The sequence below is a fragment of the Trichosurus vulpecula genome, chromosome 2 (genome assembly GCF_011100635.1).
Source record: "Trichosurus vulpecula isolate mTriVul1 chromosome 2, mTriVul1.pri, whole genome shotgun sequence".
In the NCBI taxonomy this organism is placed as follows: domain Eukaryota; kingdom Metazoa; phylum Chordata; class Mammalia; order Diprotodontia; family Phalangeridae; genus Trichosurus; species Trichosurus vulpecula.
Genome location: NC_050574.1, coordinates 12,744,111 through 12,766,524, shown reverse-complemented (window position 1 = coordinate 12,766,524; position 22,414 = coordinate 12,744,111). Strand labels below are relative to the sequence as shown.

General features: G+C 42.3%; 1 protein-coding gene across 1 annotated transcript; it reads left to right on the top strand.

The window, feature by feature from the left end:
- The first annotated feature begins 2,984 nt into the window (after nt 1-2,984).
- On the top strand, nt 2,985-19,336 carry LOC118835584 (zinc finger protein 665-like). The gene is made up of 4 exons (XM_036742782.1): nt 2,985-3,259; nt 6,565-6,691; nt 7,738-7,833; nt 16,106-19,336. The coding sequence occupies exons 1-4, from the start codon at nt 3,227-3,229 to the stop codon at nt 18,412-18,414; spliced, it is 2,565 nt and encodes an 854-aa protein (XP_036598677.1). The 5' UTR covers nt 2,985-3,226; the 3' UTR covers nt 18,415-19,336.
- The last annotated feature ends 3,078 nt before the right edge of the window (nt 19,337-22,414 follow it).

Below are 22,414 nucleotides of genomic sequence, written 5' to 3'. Positions count from 1 at the left end.
ACCCTGGAGAAAACAATTATTAAATTGTACCCTTGACTCATGTATTCTATCATGAATGAGGCTATGATAGTCTCTTTGGTTTTGTTTTTGTTTTTGGTTGGTTTTTTTTTTTTTTGGCTTTTGTCCATTAAATTTGTTTGTGAAATTTGTTTCCTGCAGGCTTAGTACCATCCATCTGCAGGTGCCTGATCGCTTAAGCCAGATGTCACCCTCTAATGTTTTCAGATGTCACCTCTGGACCTGTCCACGGCTGTGATGTGTCATCCCTGGACCTGGCGTCAACTGAGTTCCAGATGCCAGCTTGCTAAAGAACTGGCCTCTTGAATAGATCTCTTAATCTCTTGGGGTGGGGATAGCTCTACGTCCAATTTCAGCAGGAAGAAGCTTTTGAGGATGAGATCTTTGCCCCTTATGCCAAGATTTTGAGTCCTATTCGTTCGAGGGGGGAATGATGACATTGTTTTATATGCTTACCTTGTCTTATCCCATTTATATTGTTGTGTAAAGTTCTGCTGACATGAGTTATCCCAAAATTCCCATTGCCCTATGTAACGGATAAGAAAGATCTTGGGGCCGAAAGTGCTAGCAATTTAGATCTGAAAATCTTTCACACCCATTAATGGGCCATGTAACCTGTTTATGTCACAGGAAGCCTAAGTCACATGTGATGGGAGGAGCCTCCTGACAGGAAAAGGAAATTATGTCACAGGAAATACAGAGAGAGAGAGACAGAGACAGAGAGAGAGACAGAGAGAGAGAGAGCAGTTATGCCTGCTAATGGCTGCTAATGGCCTCCAACTTGATAGATAGAACTGAACAGGGTGAATTAGCTGTACTGTAAGTTTGTTTTCGGGAAGACAGCAGCAGGGGGTCAGAGAGGTTTTGGGATGGTGAGGCTCTATGTTGTGATATTATGTATGGAATGTTTTACTGCTCTAATTGGATAAATGGCTCGTGCCATATGGTTGTCTGGTGTCTGAATAAATGGTTTACTTCTTCTACCTTCTATGAGGACAGTCTCATATACTTTGTGATATGGAACTACATAGGCATTTTGACAATTATCATCCGCATTGTTATTATTGCCTTACTGATACAGGATTACAGCAAAAATGAGAGGTCACATGGTGGGAGAGGAGGGCAATTCCCTCCCGTATGGGAGGTGACAGGGGAGGAGAAAGGGGGCAGTATAGAAAGGGGGAGCAAGAGCAAGCCAGAGGGCAGGAGGGGCACCAGCCCCACTTCTTCACTGGGAACCACTGAACCATGGAGGTAAAATGTCCTTGCTTAACTGAAAGGTCCCAGCTGCACAGTTTATCAGTCTGGTGCAGACTGGCTGATGCCTGTCTTGTAGCTGACTTGGCTTCTAGGGCACACAAAGATTTCAGTTAGGATTGAGAGTTTCAAATTATGTCAGCTCAAGGGGAACTTCATCATTGGCTCATTCTAGGCCTCCTGTATAGGGTCAAGTGTTTTCAGGAAAATATGGCAACTGGAGAAAAATGGTTAAGTTAGTTTTGAGGCCACATTTATTCTCTCTGTCTATATATACACACATACATATATACATGTATCATAATATATATTTATATATAGATAGATACATATATGGAGGGAGAGAGAGAGAGAGTGTTTGTGTCTGTGTGTGTGTGTGTATGTGAAATGGTGGCCTTCTCTAGTGAGAGGTAGAGAGGGAGGGAAGGAGACAGTTTGGAACTTAAAATGTATTTAAAAAATTAAATCATGTTTCCTCTTTGTGGAACTTGAATCATTGATCCAGGTTCTCTTCCTCAGTCTGCCCTGTGACCCAGGACTGGGTACTGAGTGGCTGAACTGGTGGTTGACATCTAGCCCACACCACTTCTCACATTTACAATATATATACAGCATGATTTTGCCGGGTAGGGGAGGAAGCATTAATAGCCAGGGGTAGCAGGAAAGTACTAGTATAGAACAAGACCTTAAACTAACCTTTGAACAAAAGGATGGCTGAGTCAGCAGTAAGGAGAGAGTGAGTTGAAGCTCAGGAGGACCGGCAGCTTTGTGCAAAGGGATGGAGCTGACAGATGGAATCCTCTGAGAGCGTTCCACGTGAGGAGCAGTAGCAGGCCAGTCCCGCAAGACTGTACAGGGTGTGAAAGAGGCAGTGAGTAAATGGGTTTCGGAAGGTTGGCCGGAGCAGATTGTGAGGAGCGTTAACAGCCAAAGGATTTTGTATTTTGACTGAAAGATCATAAAGAGCTTCCGCAGCTTTTTGAGCAGGGGAGTGGCTAGGTTTAGACAGGCTTTGAGCCTAGTTTAGCAGTCTGTGTACAAGTTAGATTGGAGAGTGGAGAGACTTAAGAAAGGGTGACCAATTAGGAGGCTATTACAATAGTCCAGGGGTGAGAAAGCTTCGGATTAGAAGGTTTGTGTCGTAAACAGAAGGATGTGAAAGAGGGGGCCAAACGGTAGAGGGCTGCACAGGTGGAGAGTAAAGGGTAGAGAATGATGCCAAGGATGATGCCCGGTGGCTGGGAGGGCACCGTAAAGGGAGTGGGAAACGAGGACCTCAGGCGCTCAATAGGACACGAGGGGAGCCCCTGACCAGGGACTCCAGGAACCACTAACACCACGAAGCTGGAGGCTTGCGGGGCCCACATGTTTCTCGCTCCGGTCCTCGCCCCTTCTTCCAGTCTTGGCCCCATAAGGGCTCTCTAGCCTCTCACTCGTGCCTCTGCCCCACGTGGTCTTCTGAGAAGCCTCAGGGTTTGGCTGGAGGTGAGGATGCAGCGGGTATGAATGCTGCCAGTTCCAGTAACGCAAGGCACGCCCAGGGCGCTGTTCTTTTGAGAAGCTGGCTCCTTCGGAGCACGCGCACAACTGTCCCCTGGCCGTTAAACTACGTTTTCCAGAACTCCCTGCTATCTTCTCCTGGGTGTGACGTAAGCAGTTACCATGGAAACGGTAGCGTTCAGTCAGGAAACACCTGGAGGGGTGCTTCCGCTTCCTGGCGGTCTTTGTTCCCGTCTGAGGGTCTCCCGGAGCTGTAGGAGCCCAGAAAAGAGCCGTCGGGCTGTAAGGCCGCCCTCCGGGGCCTCAGGCGGCTTTGTCAGTCTCCTCCGGTCCGCTGGGCCTCAGGCAGCCCGGGCCCCGGGGCGGCCGAGGCCGAGGCCCCTCCTCTCCCTGGCGCTGCGCCCGCCCCCCGCGCGTCGCTCCGCCTCGCTCCTCCTTCCCGGAGAAGGCCATGGGCCCCGGGATCCCCGCGGCCGGCTTCCAGGTGAGAAGTGTCACCCACGTCCCCAGGCCGAGAATGCCCCTGTGCCCCATGTGCGGGGACCCCCGCGTTGCCGTTTCCCACTGCCCCTGACCGGCCTGCTGTGCGGCAGAGGAGAGAAGTATCAGGCAGGCAGCCCGCCAGCACCGCTTAAGCGCCTACTGTGTGTCAGGCCTGGCGCCGAGCTCTGCGGACAGAGGGGCAAAAACCAGCCCCCACGCCCCAGGAGCCCACAGCCTGATGGGAGAGAACGTGCCGACGATTAGAAAAAAGCTAAATGATAATAAGTAATAGCTAGCGTTCCTTTTTACAACTGTCAACTCATTTTATCCTTACAAGAACCCTGCTAGGTAGGTGCCATCATTATCCTCATTTTACAGATAAGTAAACTGAGGCAAGCATAGATTAAGGGACATGCGCAAGGTCACACAGATAGTAAGTGTATGAAGCAGGATTTGATCCCAGTTACCGACTCCCCAGGTCCAGGACTCCATTCGCTGCCCCATGTAACTGCCTATGACAACTATGTACGAACAAGATAGACCCAGATTGTAAGAGCTGATAAAGAACACTGAAGGTATTCAGTCACTGCCTCTGCATCAGCAAGCATCCTTCACCCTGTCATTGGAAGCAGGAGTACTTTACTGAAGGAGAAGTGTGCTAAGTTACATCACAGGGACAATAATATACCGACTTAAGACAAGGACAGATGTGGTAACTCAGAGAGGACTACCTCAATGTTTTCTACAGTACTGTCCAAAGAAGCCGAATTTCTCTAGTTTAAGAAGGGAATGTGCTCAAGAAAAAGATGGATGTGTCTGGGAACATAATGGGTTTGAGCATTTGAGAGGAAAGAATAGCCAAGCTGTAGAATGTTCTGTGGTTTAATTGAGGAACGGTAGCAAGCGTCATAGGTAAATTAAAATAAGAATCCAGCATGAGTTTGTAGTATGAAAAGGGTTTCATCTACAGATTTTTCCCCCTTGCTTTGGGCCAGGCATTGTGAGGGAGAGCCAGTGTGACATCACATTCCTAGCGTGAGCCCCCTTTAAAAAAGAAAACCAAAAGCTTTAAACGTATTTTTGATGGCTTTTGTCATTTCATCAGAGACATTTCCAAGCATCTGTTCTCCCTTGCGGCAGTAACACCCAACACAGAAATCTCCGACGGTGCATAAGATAGTTTGATCTTTTAGTCCTCCGCTTCCCTGCCATGAGGGGAGAAGGCTTATTTTATTATCTGATCTCCAGGACGGTCTTTAGTTTTTCAGTTTATTCAGAGCGCTCTTCTTTGACATCAGCGTCCTCACTGTTTTCTTGGTTCTACTTATGTCGCTTTTCATGACTATATACATATCTCTGAATTCCTCAAGTTCATAATTGCTTACTACATGATACATTTGTATACTGTGGTTTTTACAAGTGTTTCCCCAATAGTTCTTTGATACTTTGTGAGTAATTTTTAAAGTCTCTGACCGTGGAAGCCAAACCAAGCAGATAGTCAAGTCACTGATGTTTTCAGTGAATTGGGTTGGGGAAAGGGCTGAGGGAATGGAGTTATAATGAGCATGCAGGACAGGTACAATAGATGTTGGGGAGTAGAGATGATCAGCAAGGAAATTCAGGTAGGAAATAGGGACTTCCCATTTGAGATCTCTTGAGGTGAAACACTGATATGTAGCGAGGAAGTCCAGTTATGACAAGTGACTATGAAGGATATGTGAAGATCGGGGATGTTGATGACAGTTTTGACTTTACATTTCTGTGTTGTGAATGTTGAAGTCAGCGAGGATGTCAGGAAGGGCTAGGCAGAAAGGTAAATTGTGAGGTGTTGAAGTAATCAAGGAAAGCCTGAGTGGCTCCTGGGAAGGGGTAGGTAATGGCAAGGATTATGCCGCTTGTGGCTTTCCCTCCCAGGAATTCTTGTCCCTGTTTTCTTTTTATTTTGTAAAAATATGAATAGGTTATGCAGGTCATGCAAAGTATACCCTAATACAAATTATTTTCCCAAGTCAGATAGCTCAAGGTTATTGTTAACGCTGATAATTTCCCATAACCAAATAATGCTATTTGAAGCTCGTCATTCTTCAGGCTGTTATCAGCGTCCAGGACCCTGCTTATTTCAAGTGACCAGTTCTGATGGAGCGTATATTTCAGGGGTGGGGGTAATCTTCACACATGTATCCACAAGCAGTAGAGCTCCATCTGTTTTTCTCCATCCCTTCAGTAAATCATTTGCATTTTAAAGGGACTTGTTTCCCAGGGTTTGTTTCCCAGGGAGTCAGGAAGACCTCTGTTGGCTCGGGAACCTTCAGTGTCTATATCTGAAAGGAGAGCCCTGACTTCTGTCCAACTAGGAGCTCCTTTTCTCCATAGGTAGAGACAGAGGCCCTTACCTGCCCCAGGAGAGAAGCCGATGCCAGACTAGGAAATTCAGTACTAGCCTTCCAGTGTTATAGTGGGAAGTACGGATGCTTAATCCTTTCATGGGTAGTGAAATCAAGAGATTTTTGCCCTGTCTCTAATTTCCTTCAGGGGAGATATCATCCCAGGAAGGTACTGGGATTCCCCCAGCTTGTTTTCTTATCATCTGAATAATCTAAAGAAATGTATATTTTATTTTGTATCTCTGGGGATTTGGCCGGGTATTCCTTTTAAATCTTTAGTTGAAAGGAGGTAAGGAGGAGGTGAGATGGGATTCTCTTGGCTATTCTAGAACTACTAAAATGGTCACAGTGACTTGGAAAGTAGATCATTGCACTGTTATTCTGGAATCTTTCCAAGCAAGTTTCTAAAGCTCTTCATGAACTCTGCCTACTTTATCTATGCAATCTTGAAGCATCTTACTCATTGTGTTGAAATAACAGCTTCTGGTGCCTATATTGGCTCTAATTTCTGTTACCCGGAAGCATTTTGGAAGTTCCTTCTTGGGGCCTATAACTTTGGGAATGTAGTGCTACTCAGTTTAATTTCCAGTAAGGCAAAAATTACTCAGCAAAACTGAGTAAAGGTTAACTACTTTTGTACAGGTATGACTCTTTATTAGGTTCTAAACTAAGAGTGAAGTGTATGACTCCTTTGGGTTTCACTTGAAGAAGCACTGTGTAAGAGTGACGTTGAAGGGCTGAGCCGGACGGTCACCATGCTATAGAGTCTAGTAGAAAGTTAAGACACAACAGGTATGCAATGAATATTTCATTTGGAATACATTGTGAAAAACACTTCCTATACTGTCAGACTTCATGTCCCCCCCCAAGCTCCTTGTGAGAGAGGATCCTTTGGTGAGCAGGAATGTGTTGAATGTTTCAGGAATCAGTGACCTTCAAGGATGTGGCTGTGGAATTCACCTGGGAGGAGTGGAGACAACTGGATTCTACTCAGAGAACCTTATTCAAGGAGGTGATGCTGGAGAACTATGGGAACCTTGTTTCTTTGGGTAAAAACAGCTTTCCTTTTTAACTTAGAAGCTCCTCATTGGGACAGCTCGGTATTTTCATTCACCAGTGGCTATGGGGTGCCTGAAAGGCATGGCAGAAATAAACGAAAATAGATCTAATGGTGGGGCTCAGGAGGTAATAGACTCATTCCTAGACTTAGAGGTGGAATGGACCCAAAGGGATTCTAGCTCAACCCTTTGGTCTTAACAGTGAGGAAAACAAAGCCTGGATGGGTGAAGTGTCTTGGCTACAGTCACTAAAGTAGCTAGTAGCACAATTCAAGTCCAGTTCCCCTGACTCTAAATCCAGTACCCTTCAGCCCTGCCATCCTTATTTTCCCTTGCTGTTTGCAGTCAGTTAATTGTCAAAGTGGAATGTCAAAGTGCTGTTGGTCATAATTAGACTGTTGGTCAGTTTTGTAAGAAAAGAGAGAAAGGCTAGTAGATGTGAGGGACAGTGAGTCAGTGGTGGGTTCTTTTGTTTGTTTTTAATACTGACGAGACCTGGGAAAGAGCCAGTGGAGAAGCATAGATTTAAGATGAAAGAGATGATTCCTAGAATAAGCAGGGTGTAATGGGACTGAGGGTTTACGAGAAGGAATCAGCCTAAACAAGTCCTCTGTGACTAAAAAGAAAAGGAAGTCCTTAACTCAGTTAGGACAGAGACAGGGCTTCCATACCTGTTTCCAGGTGCATGGTTTTTGTATAACTATAAATTTGTTGCTTCATGTTCCTGCCCCAGGGCTGCCCCTTCCCCATTCTTTGTTCCACTAGGTCAGAGATTCTGTGTCAAAACACCAGGGCAGGTACCGAAAAATGTGTGGGATTCTTATTGAATTAGGTTCTTTATGCAAGTTTTCTTTTTTTGAGTCCAAAATCACACTGTGACCCACCTCTCTCTCCTTACTAGCATCAGTCATGAACATCCTTCAGAAGTCCTTGTTTAAACATTCCCAGTACACTTTCTTCCTGAAGTGCTGAGAGCTAGAAATGAATTCTGATGTGGCCCTAGTCAAAGTATTTTCCCATTTCCTTCCTCTGAGCAGGGCTTGCAGTTACCAAGCCAGATGTTATCTTCCAGCTGGAGAGAGGAGAAGTGCCGTGGATGCTTGAGATTGAAGTCCCAAGAAGTGCCCCTGCAGGTGAGTGAGTAAGGTAGGAGTCACTCCAAGGAAGAACCCAGCTATTCAAGGGTGAATGCTGTTGAAACATTTGACTGAATGCTCCCCTCACAGAGGAGGTTTGAGTCTGTCCAGGTTGAGCTTTCTCACACTCATTCATTTGCATATCAACAACTTAGTTTCTATAGGGTCACAAAATGATATCTTCCTACATTTGAATTCTTTCTCAAGTTAGGTCAGCAGACATTTATTAAACAGCTACTGTATGCTAGGTGCTGGAGATGCAGTCAAAAATGGAAGACCTTCTCTTGCCTGAAGGGACTTTTCTGCCATTGTGAGACTCAGTATGTATACAGGTCTCTTGGGAAGAAGTGAGCACTGTCAGCTAGGAGGTGGGGGGTAGACAGGAAGAGCAGAATCTTCATGTAAGAGCTGAGCTGAACCTCGATGGAAGCGAAGGGTGCTTTCCAGGCCTCTGGTAGAAAATTGTGCGACAAGTTTGAGGAAAATCTTAAAACAATGTACCCGAAGTATAGAGTACATGAGAGGGAATAATGTGAATAAGTCTAGAATGGCAAGTGGGAGTCCAGTCATCAAGGACTCGAAATTTCAGCCTGAAAGTTATCTACTTTATATTGGAACCAATACCATGGCACTACGTTTAGATCACACCTGTGCCTCAGGAAGATTATTTTGGCATCTACGTGAATGAGAGTGGAAACAGGGAGTCAGGTTAAGGTCTGTTGTAATAGTCCAGATGAAATGTGAGGAGAACCTGAGCTAGGGTTGGCACTGTGTGAGTGTAGAAAAGGGGATGGAGGCAAGAGATGTGGCAGGGGCAGAATTCACCCGACCTGGCATGGGGTGTGGGTGTGGAGGATGAGTGGGAGGGTCATTGATCTAGAGCTGGGAAGTCCTTAGAGGTCATTTAATACAGCCGCCTCTTTTGTAGATGGGGAAACCCAAGCCCAGAGTCAGGGGAAGATTGGCCCCAAGGTCATAGAGCTAATAAGTGGGAGAGCTGAGCTTTAACCTCAGATCCTCTAAGTCCAAATCCAACTCTCTTTCCATAGTTATTTAGTCATTCAGTCGTGTCTGACTCCTTGTGATCCCATGTTTCTTGGCAAAGGTACTGCAGTGGTTTGCCATTTCCTTCTCCAGTGAGTCTCCATTTTACAGTTGAGGAACTGAGGCAAATAGGGGTTAAATGACTTGCCCAGGATTACATAGCCGATAAGTGTCTGAGGCTGGATTTGAACTCAGGTCTTCCTGATTTGAAGCCCAAGGCTCTATCCATTGTACCACCTAGCTGCCCCCTCTTTCCATTGTGCCACAATGAAAGTCCAAAATAGCTCCTAGTTTGCTAATCTGGGTGAGAGGGCCCTCAATAGAAATGTGAAATTTAAGCCAGGGGATGGCTATCTAAGAGAAATTACACATTTTTCTTCCTGGCATTTAAAGCCTTCCACTGCCTGGCTCCCCACCTGCTGGGACATCATGCAGTGGAAAGGCTCCTTGTTTAGAAGTCAGCGAGACCTGTAGTGGTCGTGTGACTCTGGGTGAATCACTTCACCTCTGTGCCCCTCAGTTTCCTCCTTTATAAAATGAGGGGGTTGGCCTTGATGGCTTCTGAGGTCCAAGCTCTATCCCTTTTCAGGATCATTTCATGTTACTGCCCTTTGTGCTCTTCATGTTCCAACAGTAGAGGCTGCTAGCTGTTACCTACATTTGGCATTCTACCTTTGGCCTCTGCTTTTGTTATAATCCATACCTGGAATGAACTAACTTCTCACTTCACACTCCTAGACTCATCCCTAGTTTCCTTCAAGGCTTATTTTGGGTAGCATCTCCTCCGCTAAATCTTTCCCGATTTCCCAGATTGTTAGTTCTTTCTCTCAACTCTTTGCCGTCAGCAAATAAGAACAGTATGCCATCTATGCCTTTATCAAGTCACTGATAAAAATGTAAATAGCAAAGGGCCAAGCACATGTCTATGAGGAATTCTACTGGAAATTCCTTCCAAGTTGACTTTGAACTTCTAATGTGATTATTCTTTGGGTCTGACTTTTAAACCAGTTCAGAGTAATGATAATGGTGATGATGATGATGATAACTAGCATTTATGTAGTGCTTTAAGATGTCCAAAGTGCTTTACAAATATTATTTCTTTATCCTTACAACTCTGAGACGTAAGAGGTATTATCTCAGTGTTGCAGATGAGGAAACTGAGGCAGAAAGAGGCAGAGTCATCTGGGCTAAGCAACTTGAATTCATTGAGTACAGCCAGGTTTTTTCTCAGGCATCAACACTCCGCTTTCCTGCCTTAGCAATTTTTGTTCTGTCATTTCCAGTTCAAAGAATATTTCTCCTTGGCAGAAAAAACAGATGCAAGATCAGAGTTGAGGACCTCCGTCTTCTTTCTGTTGCCAGTTATCGTTGTCTTATTCATCCCAAGCTATGCTCCTACCTCTTCTTTCTTCCCAAAGTACCTTTGACAATTTATTTTTGTTACACTTAGCTTACATTATGAGCTTTAGCACTCCTGCACTATTTTTACAGGACCACATTATTTTCTTACTCATCCTCTTCGTGCCTTTGCTTTCATCTTTTGTAAATATCTTTTTCAAATGTAAGTTAGTTTTTAAGTTCTCTGCATATCCACATCACCCTTTTTCGATAAATCCTGTTTTTCTTCCTTGTTTTAATTGTTTTTCTTTATTTACTGAAACTCCCATCACTGAAGTTGTTGTTGTTGGTGGTGGTGGTCCTTTATTCTCAAAGAGGACCAGTGACATCATGGGATGATGTCTTGACTTGCAAGTGAATTGGATTTAAGTGAGGCAAAGTTTTGCAAAGTCCTCACACTCATTCTCTCTTCCCAAGTCATCAAAGTCTGGTGGCAGGACAAAAGTCAAGAAGGACTGGAGGTGGCCCAGGATGCAGACGATGACCTTGATCTTTGATGCCCGACCAAGCTCTAAGCTCTCCTCAGAACCTACTTCAGTTACCTTCATGGCCATTGGAACAAATTTTTCTCACCTGCCTATTCCACCCAAGGAAGTCTTCACATCCTTGGAGTAGACATCCCCCTAACTCACTGATGGATTTGTGGTTTATCGGTTACTCTCAACATGACTTAGCCCATCTGCTGAGATGGTTTACTGGGGTGTGGCCACTGTGCATGCTATGGAATCTTGAAGCCACAGGAGAGAGCTGGGTGAAAATGGATTCCAAAGGTGGATGAGCAGCCCTGAAAAGGGCTCAGTAAGCCCTCAAAAGAGAGGTGTTAGTCCTTCCTGAACACCCCACATACCCCAACTGAAGTGAACACTGAAGGAGTTGAATGGAATCTTAATTTGTTTTATTATCTTTACAGTACAGTCTCTTCCCATATTCCAAAAATTCCCTCTTACCACAAACAGATTTGTGACATCATCATCATTTGAAAGTTCCCTTCAGTGATGTAAGTCATACCCCATTTTGGGTGACTCTCATATTCTCCCAAAAGTTAGGAGGCCCACTCAGCATGCTGGAGACCTTTCTCACTTTGTCTGACATTGCAAGTGTACTAGTGAAGTGCCTTGTCCAACCTGTCATCCCTTGCTCTTGCCATGCTACCAGCCCATCTTTTCTTCCTAGTATAATTCCTTGATGTCCTTTGCTCGTATTGTTCTTAGGAGTTCCTTAATTCCTTGCAGCCTGCTTACACCCATCACGTGCCTCAGTATGATACTCCTTTACTTCCTTGGATGAAGTAGTGCCCATATTTTCCTACCATCTAGAAATACTGGTAAAATGTTAAAATCAAAAGATAGGGCCTTTGCTTTCATGGGAAGATTGGGATTAGTAAAAACCTTTGTAGTCATCCAAAGGCAATATGGCCTTCTTTCCCTCTCCTGTTCTATTCTGGGCCCAACTGGTTGTCCATCTCTACTGTCTTACATGTATGTATATGCATATGTACATAATAGTAAACAAACTCCAAAATGTATACTGGAATCTAGGCAGCAGACATTCTTCAACATTTATTTTTCCCATATGGCTGAACAGGCCAAACTCCTTTGAGTGATTATAGTTCTCTTCTAGAGTGCTCTGGAATGTTCTGGAGCTTGATGTAGTTAGCACAATGTCATCCACAAACAGGAGCATTTGGAATTCACCATCCACAGAGAATCTCCTGGATGTAGACTCTGTGCTACATTCCTCCATCACAGTGATCCAGACATCTCTGATTTATGCCTCACTTGACATTGGTTATCAAAGGGTCACTAACATGTGGTGTTGGCCTCCTTGCTGTTCCTCAAATAACACACTCCATCTCTTGGTTCTAAACATTTTCAGTGGCTGTTTCCCATCCCTAGACTTGATTTTTTAAAATACATTTTTCTTAATATCTCTTGTTTTTAATATCACCTACATTCCCTACTGTATCCTTCCCCTCCCATGCAATATAATTAATAATGTAAAGGAGAAAGAAAGAAGAGAAAAAAGGTGCCACAAAACTAGCACATAAAACAGAAAGCCTGATGTGCATCCTACTCATACTTCTCTACTTTTACAAAGAAGCAAGGAAGGAACCCTTGGTCAAGCTTGGTCTTTATAATTTCATAGCATTCAGTTCTGATCATTTTTGTTCTTTTCCATCTCCAATGTTATGGTCATTGAGCATTGTCTTCCTAGTCCCTCTTACTTCACTTTTAATCAATTTATAAAAGTCTTTCCACGCTTCTCTGTATTCATCACATTTATTATTTCTTATAGAATAGTCATATTCCATTATATTCTTGTACCACAGTTTGTTGTTTGCAGCTCTTTACTACCACAAAATAGCATTTATTTAAGTATTTTGGCATATGTGAGGCCTTTTTTAATGTGCTTGACCTCCCATAGGTTTATTTTTAGCAGTGGAATCTCTAAGTCAAAGAGTATGAAAATTATAATCACTTTCTTGCATAATTTCAAATTATTTTCCAGAATGGTTTAAGTCACAGCTCTATCAACAGTGCATTAGTGTGCCCATTTTCCCACAATCCCTGCAACATGGTCTTTTCCCTAAATGCAGGTATACATTTTCCTCCATGTCAAATTTCTCCTTGTTTGTGATGGGAGTAATCAGGGAATTCCCCCTGACTTACTGGACTGGGGTACTTCCAATGGAGCTGATCATGTGCCCAGGCCCTTTCTAATGGTCCCATGATAGTACCACTTAGGATAACACAAATACCCCAGATTCTTGCCAAGGGGCATGTGTGGTCTCAGAGACACCTGGTTAGTCCCTTGGTTCCTCTGATGGTAGTGGGTGATAGAGGATTTGCTACTGGACAGGAAGGCTTGCTTACTCTGTAGGCTTTAAAGGAGAAACAATTTCAAGTTCTCCCTCAGAAATACAGTGAGAGTGGGTGGGGGTTGTTTTTCCTCCTCCTTTTCCTTTGGAAACAGTGGCAACTATATGCTCATGTCAGAGAATACGTGTCCTTGCTGGGCTTTGGAGCTTTATACTTAAGGAAGTATTGACTGAGAGATATTGGCAAACTCTCCTGGGTGAAAATTTACTACCATATTTCCTGTTAGCCCATTGGACAGCCCACATATTTCCCCAACATATCTACCACTAACGCATAGGACAATCCTGATCCAGGGATCCCTATAATATATAGGGTATCCCAGAAGGAGGGCCAAACCCATCTGACTCTAGGACAGGCAGAGTTAGCTTAAGAAGCAAGCGAGCAAAATCAGATGAGCCCTAAATATGTGTTGGGGTTAAAAAATGAGATTCAACACTGGGGCTTCATTGGAATCAACCCCTCACATCCTCAGTGATTTCCCTGATGTAAAATTCCACTCATCTTGGTCTTTATGTACAGAGGCCTCTAAAAACATGGACCTCACGTGCTTATAAGGGTTCATGTGAAGAGACTGCTGACCCCCATACTTGATATCTTTTAGTATGTATTTTGTTCTAAGTCCCACTTGACAGAGACGTACTTGTGGATGCCCAGGTGAGCAGCATTGGTTGTATAAAGCCTCCAAAGGCCAATAAACCTCTGGCCTTTCTTTGCTTTGGGTGAGTGTCGGTAGCTTGTCCTGGACTGTCTATATGCCCTAAAGCTTCACTGAGTGGGCTAGATCCAGGATTTTCTTAAGTCTTACCTTCCACCTCCTGTCCTTCACGTGGGCCATCATCAGTCTAGGACCTTTCCCACTATTGCCTCATTGATCTAATCAATATGTCTTCACTAGAGTGACGGCTGTCAGTACCTTGAGGAAGTGGGACTTCTGTGCTCACCAGACTGGCAATATGAGTGAGGTTCAGGTGGTCTCGGTGAAGCATAATGAAGATACTTGGGCTGCTTCTCAGGAGAAAATGGACTACTCCTGAATAGCCTTAGCCACCACAGTAGATACAAGAGCATTAGTGAAGTCAATAACCCCATGCCACTCACTGATAGGAGGTTAACCACAACTTAAGCAATTGATATAATAACTTTGTTTAGCTTCCTGTAGTCTACTGTAACCCTCTAAGTGCCACCTGCCTTCCTCATTCACCACCCAGGGTTACGTTAGGTGAAGTAGTGCAGTAATGAGCTCTGGTCTTCATTATCTTTACTTTCATTCATTAGGAAGGAGATAAGACCTGGTATTGTTTGATGTTAACTAGATTGGATGGCTCGTGCAACTCCAGGAGTTTCCATTTGGTCTTAAACACAATTGCTGGCGTGGAAATGACTCTCATTGCCTCTTCAGGATCTGGATTGAGTGTGGCTGAGGGGCTCTTACCATGCCAGCGCTGTATGTAATGGTTCAGTTTTACCAACATCCTGTAGTCTGATGTTGAATTATTTCCTTACCAGTCCTATGTTTCAAGATGTCATCAACCTTCACTTATAGAGGTTGAGGCAGACACCATTCCTTTACCCACTATCCCTACAGTACATATTATTATAGATAGTCATATTTGCCCAGACAACCACTGTGGCTCTCCATCTCACTAGTGATCATGCCCATGACAATTTTGTGTTATGATAGGAGGGGCCCATAGCTGAAGCTTAATGCCACTGAGGTTGGGATCCACCCTTTCAGAAGGCAGGATCTAATTGCTCCTGGCTGGTCACTGGGAGTAGTGAATAGGTCATGGGATACGGAGACAGACCTCCTTGCTGTTCCTCAAGTAAGACACTCCATCTCTTGGTTCTAAACATTTTCAACAGCTTTTTCCCATGCCTAGAATACTCTCCCTCATCTCTTCCTCATAGCTTGCCTGGCTTCCTTCAAGTCCCAGCTAAAATCCCACCTTCTACAGGAAGCTTTTCCTAGTCCCCTTCAATTCTAGTGTTTTCCCTCTGTTGATTATTTCCAGTTTATTCTCTGCTCATACATGCAGTTTTTTAAGTACCCTGAAGTGTAATTCACTAAGACTTGGAGATTCATTCATTCATTCATTCATTCATTCATATAAACTAGATCCTCCCTTACTATCTACTTACATAGCTTCACTTAAAATTGCTATTAATAATGTTTGTTCTAAACAACATTCTAGAGGACCAACATATGAGGCATGCTGCCCACCTCTTGGTGGAGAGTTAGGTTCATTGTGCAGGATGAAACATAAATTTTTCAACACAGCCAACATGGGAATTTGTGTGACTTGACGCTACTTATTTTAACAAGGGTTTTATTTTTGTTTTTGTTTATTTCTACTGAAGTAGGAGGGAGAGGAAAACTAATAATAGAGTTGTTTAAAAAAGGAAGAAAGGGGGCAGCTAGGTAGTGCAGTGAGTAGAGCACAGCCCCTGCAGTCAGGAGGACCTGAGTTCAAATCCAGCCTCAGATACTGGACACACTTACCAGCTGTGTGACCTTGGGCAAGTCACTTAACCCCAATTGCCTTCCCTTCTCCCCTCCAAAAAAAAGAAAGAAAGAAAGAGTCATTGAAGCATTTTTAAATAGATAAAAGAACAAAAGAAATGCCAGAAGGAAAAACAGACCAGCAAGACAACTTCAATAGTTATATTCTGAACATATACTTAAAAAAGAAAAAGCAAATAGTTTATAGTAGAGATTCACAGTTTCAAATATAATCCTCTTTCTGTTCTATTTTCTGTGTGGAAATACTGATTTTATTTGGTGTTTGCTGGAAGGTCAGAATAAAAAAAGTTTAATTCAGTGTTTGTTCTACAGTTTTAAAATTTCAGATCATTCTCTATAATAGATGAGGCAGAATCTAGGATTTACTATAAAAGCAGTTTCCTTTCTCCTAGCACAGAAATTATTGACTTTTCTTTCTTTCTTTCAGAGTGCCTTAATCTGGAGTCTGGGTGGGAAACAACAGAGACTATTTCAATCCAAGACATTTCTCTAGGGAAGTTATTTAAGAAAACAATCAAGGATGGACCATGGGATTCTGTGTTAGAAGAAGCTTGGGAATGTGCTTTTGGATTGGAGCAACAGAAAGCCAACTATGAAAAGCAATCCCAGCAAGTGACAATCCCTCATAGAAAAACTTCTGATTTTTATGTCAACGAATGTAATACGTTGGGAACAGGCTTCAATCTGAGGTCAGTCCTGATTCCACAGCATCAAGATCATAGAGGGGAAAATATTTATAAATGTGATACACATGGAATGAACTTCAAGCAGTGTTCAGAAAAATGTAAGCATAATAGCATTTTTTCTGAGACACTTTGCAAATATAAATACAGGAATTCAGACAGTTGTGATTCAGATCTTACTCAAAATGACAGAAAATACACTGAAAAAAAATCATATGAAGGTGGGAAAGTATTGAAGAGTGATGCCTCCATTACAAATCATCAGATAATCCCAGCTACACAGAAATCTTTTCAGTATAATGCATGTGGGAAAGACTCTAGCTGCAAATCTCTTCTATATCAAGAACTTCATACTGAAGTGGAACCCTTTGCATGTAAGGAATGGGAAAAGTCCTTTAGCTGGCATGGTCAACTTACTGAACATAAAAGAATTCATACTGGAGAAAAACCTTTTGAATGTAATAAATGTGGGAAATCCTTTAGCTGGAGGGGACATCTTGCTCTACATAAGAGAATTCATGCTGGAGAGAAACTTTTTGCATGCACTGAATGTGGGAAATCCTTTAATCAGCATGGAAAACTTAATGAACACAAGAGAATTCATACTGGAGAGAAACCCTTCCCATGCAATGAATGTGGGAAATCCTTTAATCGACGGAAAGCACTCATTATCCATAGGAGAATTCATACTGGAGAGAAACCCTTTGGTTGTAGTGAGTGTGGGAAATTCTTCAATCAGAGGGGACATCTTACTGGGCATAAGAAAATTCATACTGGAGAAAAACCTTTTGAATGTAATGAATGTGGGAAGTTCTTTAGGCGAAGACGACACCTTACTAGACATATGGTTATTCATACAGGAGAGAAACCCTTTGAATGTAATGAATGTGGGAAAGCCTTTAATGAATGTGGAAAGCTTACTGAACATAAGAGAATTCACACAGGAGAGAAGCCCTTTGAGTGTACTGAATGTGGGAAATCCTTTAATTCAAATGGACAACTTACTACACACAGGAGGATTCATACTGGAGAGAAACCTTTTGTGTGTAATGAATGTGGGAAATCTTTTAGGTGGTGTCGCGATCTTAATGAACATAAGAGAATTCATACTGGAGAGAAGCCCTTTCAGTGTAATGAATGTGGGAAGTCCTTTAATCGTCGAAAAGCACTTATTGTACATAGGAGGATTCATACTGGAGAAAAGCCCTTTGAATGTAGTGAATGTGGAAAATTCTTCAATCAGCGTGGAAACCTTACCGAACATAAGAGAATTCATACGGGAGAAAAACCTTTTGAATGTAATGAATGTGGGAAATCATTTAACTGGAGAGGACAGCTTACTATACATAAAAGAATTCATACTGGAGAGAAACCCTTTGTATGCAATGAATGTGGGAAATCCTTTAATCAATGTGGAAAGCTTACTGAACACAAGAGAATTCATACTGGAGAGAAACCATTTGAATGTAATGAATGTGGAAAATCCTTTAACTGGAGTGGACAACTTACTACCCACAAGAGAGTTCATACTGGAGAGAAACCCTTTGAATGTAATGAATGTGGGAAATCTTTTAGCAGGAGTGCATCCCTTACTAAACATAAAAGAATCCATACTGGAGAGAAACCCTTTGAATGTACTGAGTGTGGGAAATTCTTTAATTGTCATGCACACCTTACTGAACATAAGAGAATTCATACTGGAGAAAAACCCTTTGAATGTAATGATTGTGGGATCTCCTTTAGGTGGAGAGGACAACTTACTAGACATAAGAGAATTCATACTGGAGAAAAACCCTTTGAATGCAATGAATGTGGAAAATTCTTTAATCAGCGTGGAAACCTTACTGAACATGAGAGAATTCACACTGGAGAGAAACCCTTTGAATGCAGTGAATGTGGAAAATCCTTTAAACAACGTGGAAACCTTACAGACCATAAGAGAATCCATACTGGAGAGAAACCCTTTGAATGTAATCAGTGTGGCAAATCCTTTAATCGCCGTGGAAAGCTTACTGACCACAACAGAATTCATACTGGAGAGAAGCCTCTTTGACTGTAGTCAGTGTAGGGATTCCTTTCCTTGTAGAGCAATGCTTAGTGACATGAGAGAATTTATGTTGCAGAGAAATCCTTGAGTGTAATAAATGTGGACAATCCTTTCACTGGAGAGGGTAGCTTACTAGCATAAGAAAATTTATTTAAGAAAGAAACACTTTGATTGCAGTGGATGTAGAAAATCCTTTAACCAAAGTGAACAGCTATTATACATAAAATTCACATTGAATTAAATCACTTGGAATGTTAAGAATGCAGACTGTCCTTTAACTGGAACCACATCTTACTGAGCATGAGAATTCATGCTAGGGAGAAAGCTTTTGTGGAGTGCAGCAGATTCATTGACTTGTAAATCACCTTAAAATGGACATATCTTATTGTATTATTAATTTCTATGTGAAAGACACATACTGCATGTCACCAATTTTTCTTTTCTGCTTAAATTTGTTTGGAAGGAATCAGCTTCTCTCCACTTCTAGCTTTTCCTCCCTAGATATGAAAGACATATACTTCTTGCTCTGAGCTTCCAAATCCCCCTTAACTGCATTTTTTACCGGTCTAGTTAAGTAATATTTCATCTTAAATTCACAGTAAAGTCCCAACTTGAGGTCACTTTTCCAGCTATGTTTCTCTTCCCTGATGTGAACTACTCTCAATGGAAAAAAAGAAAGAGAAACTCTTCTGTCAGCCTTTTTTCTTTGAGTGCCTGAATGGGTCCATTTGGGGTTCTGGGCTGAACCAACTGAGCACATTATTGGTTGGGGTCCTCTGTACTCTAAATGCTTGGGAACCACAGGTCTGGGGAGTACACAGTTGTCTGGGCTGACAGTCCCGGTCTTGTAGTGAACTGCACTCACTACAATTTAAGTTTCTGGTGTCACTTGTGCTTGTATATGCCTGCAATAAACCTTGCTATGCTCAAGAGTGGCCAAGTGTAGTCACTTATATTGAACCTCAGGTTTGATTAGTATATCCAGTCAGCTACCACACCCTTGGAACATTAATCAGTATACGAAATATTCAGTATTGACCTACCTTATTTGACAGTATAAAGTTCAAGTCCAAGAGAAATCCTTTGTAATTATTATGGGAAAGATTTTGGCCATAGCCATTGTCTTATGTAGCATTAAGGCAGTCACAAACAAAGGGTCTCAGAAACCAGAACCCATTCCTGACCAGTATTCTCCTCCATTTGTCCGTGATATTGTAGTCATCCAGCTTCTGATCAAAAATCTTCACTACCTAAGGAACTTCATATTACTTTTAGATAGTTCTAGTTGATAGGAAAAGGGTAGCTAGGTGGCACAGTGGATAGAGTATTGGGTCTGAAGTCATCCTGAGTTGAAATCTGGCCTCAGACACAATAGCTGTGTGACTCTAGTCAAGTCACTTAACCTTGTTGCCTCACTTCCTCATGTACAAAATGAGCTGAAGAAAGACATGACAAACCACTCAGAGGGGTCACAAAGAGCTGGACACAACTGAAAATGATTAAATGACAACAGTTGTTAGGAAGCCCTACTTTAGAGCAGAGGTTCTTTTAAAAAAAATTTTTTAAGATTACCTTTTTATTCAATGAACAAAAATCCACCCTCTTTCTGCCTACTTCCCAACTGAGAAAGAAAAACAAAACCCCTGTTACACGCATATAGTCAAGCAAAACAAATTCATTCATTGGCTATGTCTAAAAAGAGGCCTTGATTTATTAAGTCTTGTAAAATTGTTTATCTTTATACTGTTGTTTCTGTTATATAAATTTTTTTGGTTCTGCTCACTTTACTCTGCAGTCAGTTCATACAAATCTTCCTAGTTTTTTCTGAAATATTCCCTTCATCATTTCTGATAGCACTGTAGTATTCTATCATATTCATATGCCATAACTTATTCAGCCATGCCCTAGTGATGAACAGCCCATGTTTCCAGTTCTTTACCATTTCCTAGAAAAGCTTCCATAAGTATTTTTAATATATGGGTCCTTTTCCTCTTTCTTTGATCTCTGAGGTACAGAGCTAGGAGTGGCATAGCTAGGTCAAAGGGTATGCACAAGTTCAATAACTTTTTGGTCATAGTTCTAAATTGCTTTCCAAAATAGCCAGACTAGTTCACAGCTCCACAAATAAGTGCATTAAGTCATTTTCCTTTTTTTTTTTTTTTGGTCTGCTTTTCGAATATGGGTGTGAATTGGAACTTCAGAGCTGTTTTACTTTGCACTTTTCTAGTCTTTAGGATTTAGAGCAATAGTGTCAAACTCAAATAAAAATGGATCCCTGTGGGGCATGTATGGATCTACGAAACCACAAGTTAACATTATATTGTATTTTTATCCTTTTAGATATCTCCCAATTATATTTTAATCTGGTTGAGGCCATACTTGGGAGTTTTTAGGTGAGTTTGACACTTGATTTAGAGCATTTTTTTTCATATGGCCATCTGTAGCTTGGATTTCTTCCTTCGAAGACTATCTGTTCATATCCTTTGACCATTTATCAATTGGGGAACAGCTCCTTATAAATCTGAATCAATTCCACATATAGCTCTTAGAAATGAGAGGTTTATCAGAGAAGCTTACTGCAAGAATTTTTTCCTCATTTACCTGTTTCTCTTCTAACTTTATCTGCATTGGTTTTGTTTCTGTAGTCACTGTTATGATTATTAATTGTGTGTTTCCCTCCATCTTCTACCCTCATACTTTTCCTTCTCTTCATTTCCTGCTCCCTCTTCACAAAGAAGGTGTGTTGAAAGGCAGGAAAATGTGCCTACTATGTGTGAGGCAGTACACTAAGTGCCTTTATGAATATCTCATTTGTACCGTATAACAATGCTGAAATGTAAGTGCTATCATTATCAACATTTTACAAATAAGGAAAGTGAGGAAGATAGGTTAAATGTCTTGTCCAGAATTGCATGAGACAGCTAGGTGGCACAATGGATAGAGTGCTGGGCCTGGACTTAAGAGTTCAAGTCCAACCTCAGATTTTTACTAGCTACATAACCCTGGGCAAGTCACTTACCCCTGTTGCCTTTGTTTTCCTCACCTGTAAAATGAGCTGAAGAAGGAAATGGCGAACCACTTCAGTATCTTTGCCAAGAAAACCGCAAATGAGTTCACAAAGAGTTAGAAATGACCGGAAATTACTGAACGTCAAGAAAGTCACACAGCTAGTAAGTGTCTGATGCTGGATTTGAAGTCAGGTCTGCCAGACTCTAGCGCTCTATCCGCTGTGCCACCTAGCTGTGATAAAAAGGGAACGTGCTCATCGTCGGCGCTCTAGGTTTGGTGCAGTCTGTTCCTGGTCTTCTGCCTCTCTTCTGTTTCCCTCACCTAGCCCCCATCACAGGTTCTTCTCCTTTTTCTTTTAAACCTCTCTTAGAGATCCACCCCTCTTAGAGTTTGTTTGTTTAGGACTAATCCATCCTGTGATCTACCCTATCTTATTCCTGTCTCTGCCTTCTCCCATTTCCCTGCTGTTCCCCTGTTGAGTAAAATCTATTTCTGTACCTAGTGGTATGTGTATTCTCCCTTCCTTTGACCAGTTCAGAGAAGAGTGAGGTGCAGTCTTACATACTGTTATCATTAAGGCAACAACAACAATGTAGATGATAATTGTCAATATGCCTATGTGGTTCTGTATCAAAAAGTATACAAGACTCTCCACGTAGAAGGTAGAAGAAGCAAACCATTAATTCAGACACCAGAGAACCAGATCCCACAAACCATTTACCCAATCAAAGCAGTAAAACATTCAATACATAATATCACAACATGGAGCCTCGCCATCCCAAAACCTCTCTGACCCCCTGCCGGGGTTTTCCCCAAAACAAACTCATAGTATAGCGAAGTCAGTCTGTTCGGGTCTAACTATCACGATGGTGGCCATTAGCAGCCATTCTCCATTCTCATTCTCCCTCTCCCTCTCTCTCTCTCTCTCTCTCTCTCTCTCTCTCTCTCTCTCTCTCTCTCTCTTTCTTTCTCTCTCTCTCTCTCTCTCTCTCTCTCT

Coding starts and splice junctions, on each gene's coding strand:
- LOC118835584 (XM_036742782.1), top strand. CDS start 3,227: ATGGGCCCCGGGATCCCCGCGGCCGGCTTCCAG. Junction 3,260..6,564: donor TCCCCGCGGCCGGCTTCCAG/GTGAGAAGTGTC, acceptor TGAATGTTTCAG/GAATCAGTGACCTTCAAGGA. Junction 7,834..16,105: donor CCCAAGAAGTGCCCCTGCAG/GTGAGTGAGTAA, acceptor TCTTTCTTTCAG/AGTGCCTTAATCTGGAGTCT.